General features: G+C 42.0%; 1 protein-coding gene across 1 annotated transcript; it reads right to left on the bottom strand.

Annotated features, from left to right (window-relative positions):
- Positions 1 to 225: 225 nt before the first annotated feature.
- Positions 226 to 1,182, bottom strand: LOC103126926 (olfactory receptor 6M1-like). Its single transcript, XM_007537852.1, has one exon. The coding sequence runs from the start codon at positions 1,180 to 1,182 to the stop codon at positions 226 to 228; it is 957 nt and encodes a 318-aa protein (XP_007537914.1).
- Positions 1,183 to 1,387: the final 205 nt, after the last annotated feature.

The following is a 1,387-nucleotide window of genomic DNA, read 5'->3' as shown; positions in this document are numbered from 1 at the left end:
TTATTATTATTAGTAAATACTTTCTACCACCTACAAATGAAAGCTTTCAATGAAAGTATATCAATCTTCAAATCTAATTTGCTCATGAAACCAATAGATTTTGCCAAACTCAGAGAAAATTTCATAACTGGTACAATCTATTCATTCACAAATATCAAGGGACTTTGCTAGAATCATTGGTGAGGCTGAGACATGCCAGGAATGAGATAATTCTCAAAGATTTTGTCACTTGGACCCTATACTTTTAAGAAAGATCTGGCCCTTGAATAAAGTGTCCTTCAAAGCCTCTTTCATGGATTCATTCCGGAGACTGAAGATGAAGGGATTCAAGAGAGGGGTGATGACACTAGACAGGATAAAGAGGATCTTGTTGAGGTGCAGGCTGCTCTTCTGAGAAGGACGAACATAGACAAAGATGGAGATCCCATAGCCCATGGAGACCACAGTGAAGTGGGAGGCACATGTGGCAAAGGCTTTGCGCTGACCTTGGCCAGAGGGTATCTTCAGGATGGTGGAGATGATGTAGACATAGGAGACTACTGTGAGAGAGAGGGAACTGATGAGCAGGACAAGGGAGCTGAGGAAGTCTAGCAGCTCGATGAAGCTGACATCAGCACAGGCCAGGTGGAGAAGGGGTGCACTGTCACAGAAGAAGTGATCAATCACATTGGGGCCACAGTAAGGCAGTCCTACCTTAAGGATAGTGGAGGGGAGGATAAGGAGAAAGCCTCCCACCCAAGAAAGGATGACAAGTTGGACACAGAGAGAGCTAGTCATGATCACAGGGTACTGAAGGGGGCTGCAGATGGCCACATAGCGATCATAGGACATAACAGCAAAAAGGATAAACTCAGTGCATCCAGAGAGGAAAAAGAAATAGGACTGGGTGAAGCATCCACCAAGTGAGATACTCTTCCTCTGTGACAGAAAACTTGCCAGCATCTTTGGAACTGCACATGTAGTGGTTACTATCTCACTGAAGGAGAGATTGCTGAGGAAGAAATACATAGGTGAGTGAAGCCTGTAATCCACAATGATCAGGATGATGATGAGAGTGTTTCCAAGGACTGTCACCAAGTAAGCCAACAGAAAGATCATGAACAGGAAGTCCCCAAGGGCTCTGGCAGTTGGGATGCCTGTAAGGATGATCTCTGTCACCAATGTCCAATTCTCTCTGTTCATATTTTATGTTCCTTTTTACTGTAAAGAGTTCTAACAGAGAAAAAAAGTGTGATGGATTACCCATTAAATCATGAAGTTTAGGGATAATTTAGAACAAATTATTTTAATGGGTTTCTGATTCTTGCAAAATTTAGCAACACATTTGATATTGTTTGGGTATATTTTTTTCTACAAAAACACATATTCAGGTACACAAAAATCAATG

Source organism: Erinaceus europaeus, chromosome 9 (assembly GCF_950295315.1).
Source record: "Erinaceus europaeus chromosome 9, mEriEur2.1, whole genome shotgun sequence".
NCBI classification, from domain to species: Eukaryota; Metazoa; Chordata; class Mammalia; order Eulipotyphla; family Erinaceidae; genus Erinaceus; species Erinaceus europaeus.
This window is presented reverse-complemented; position numbering and strand designations above follow the sequence as displayed.

What these genes read in the sequence shown, in the direction of transcription:
- LOC103126926 (XM_007537852.1), bottom strand. Translation starts at nt 1,182, where the DNA reads ATGAACAGAGAGAATTGGACATTGGTGACAGAGATCATCCTTACAGGC.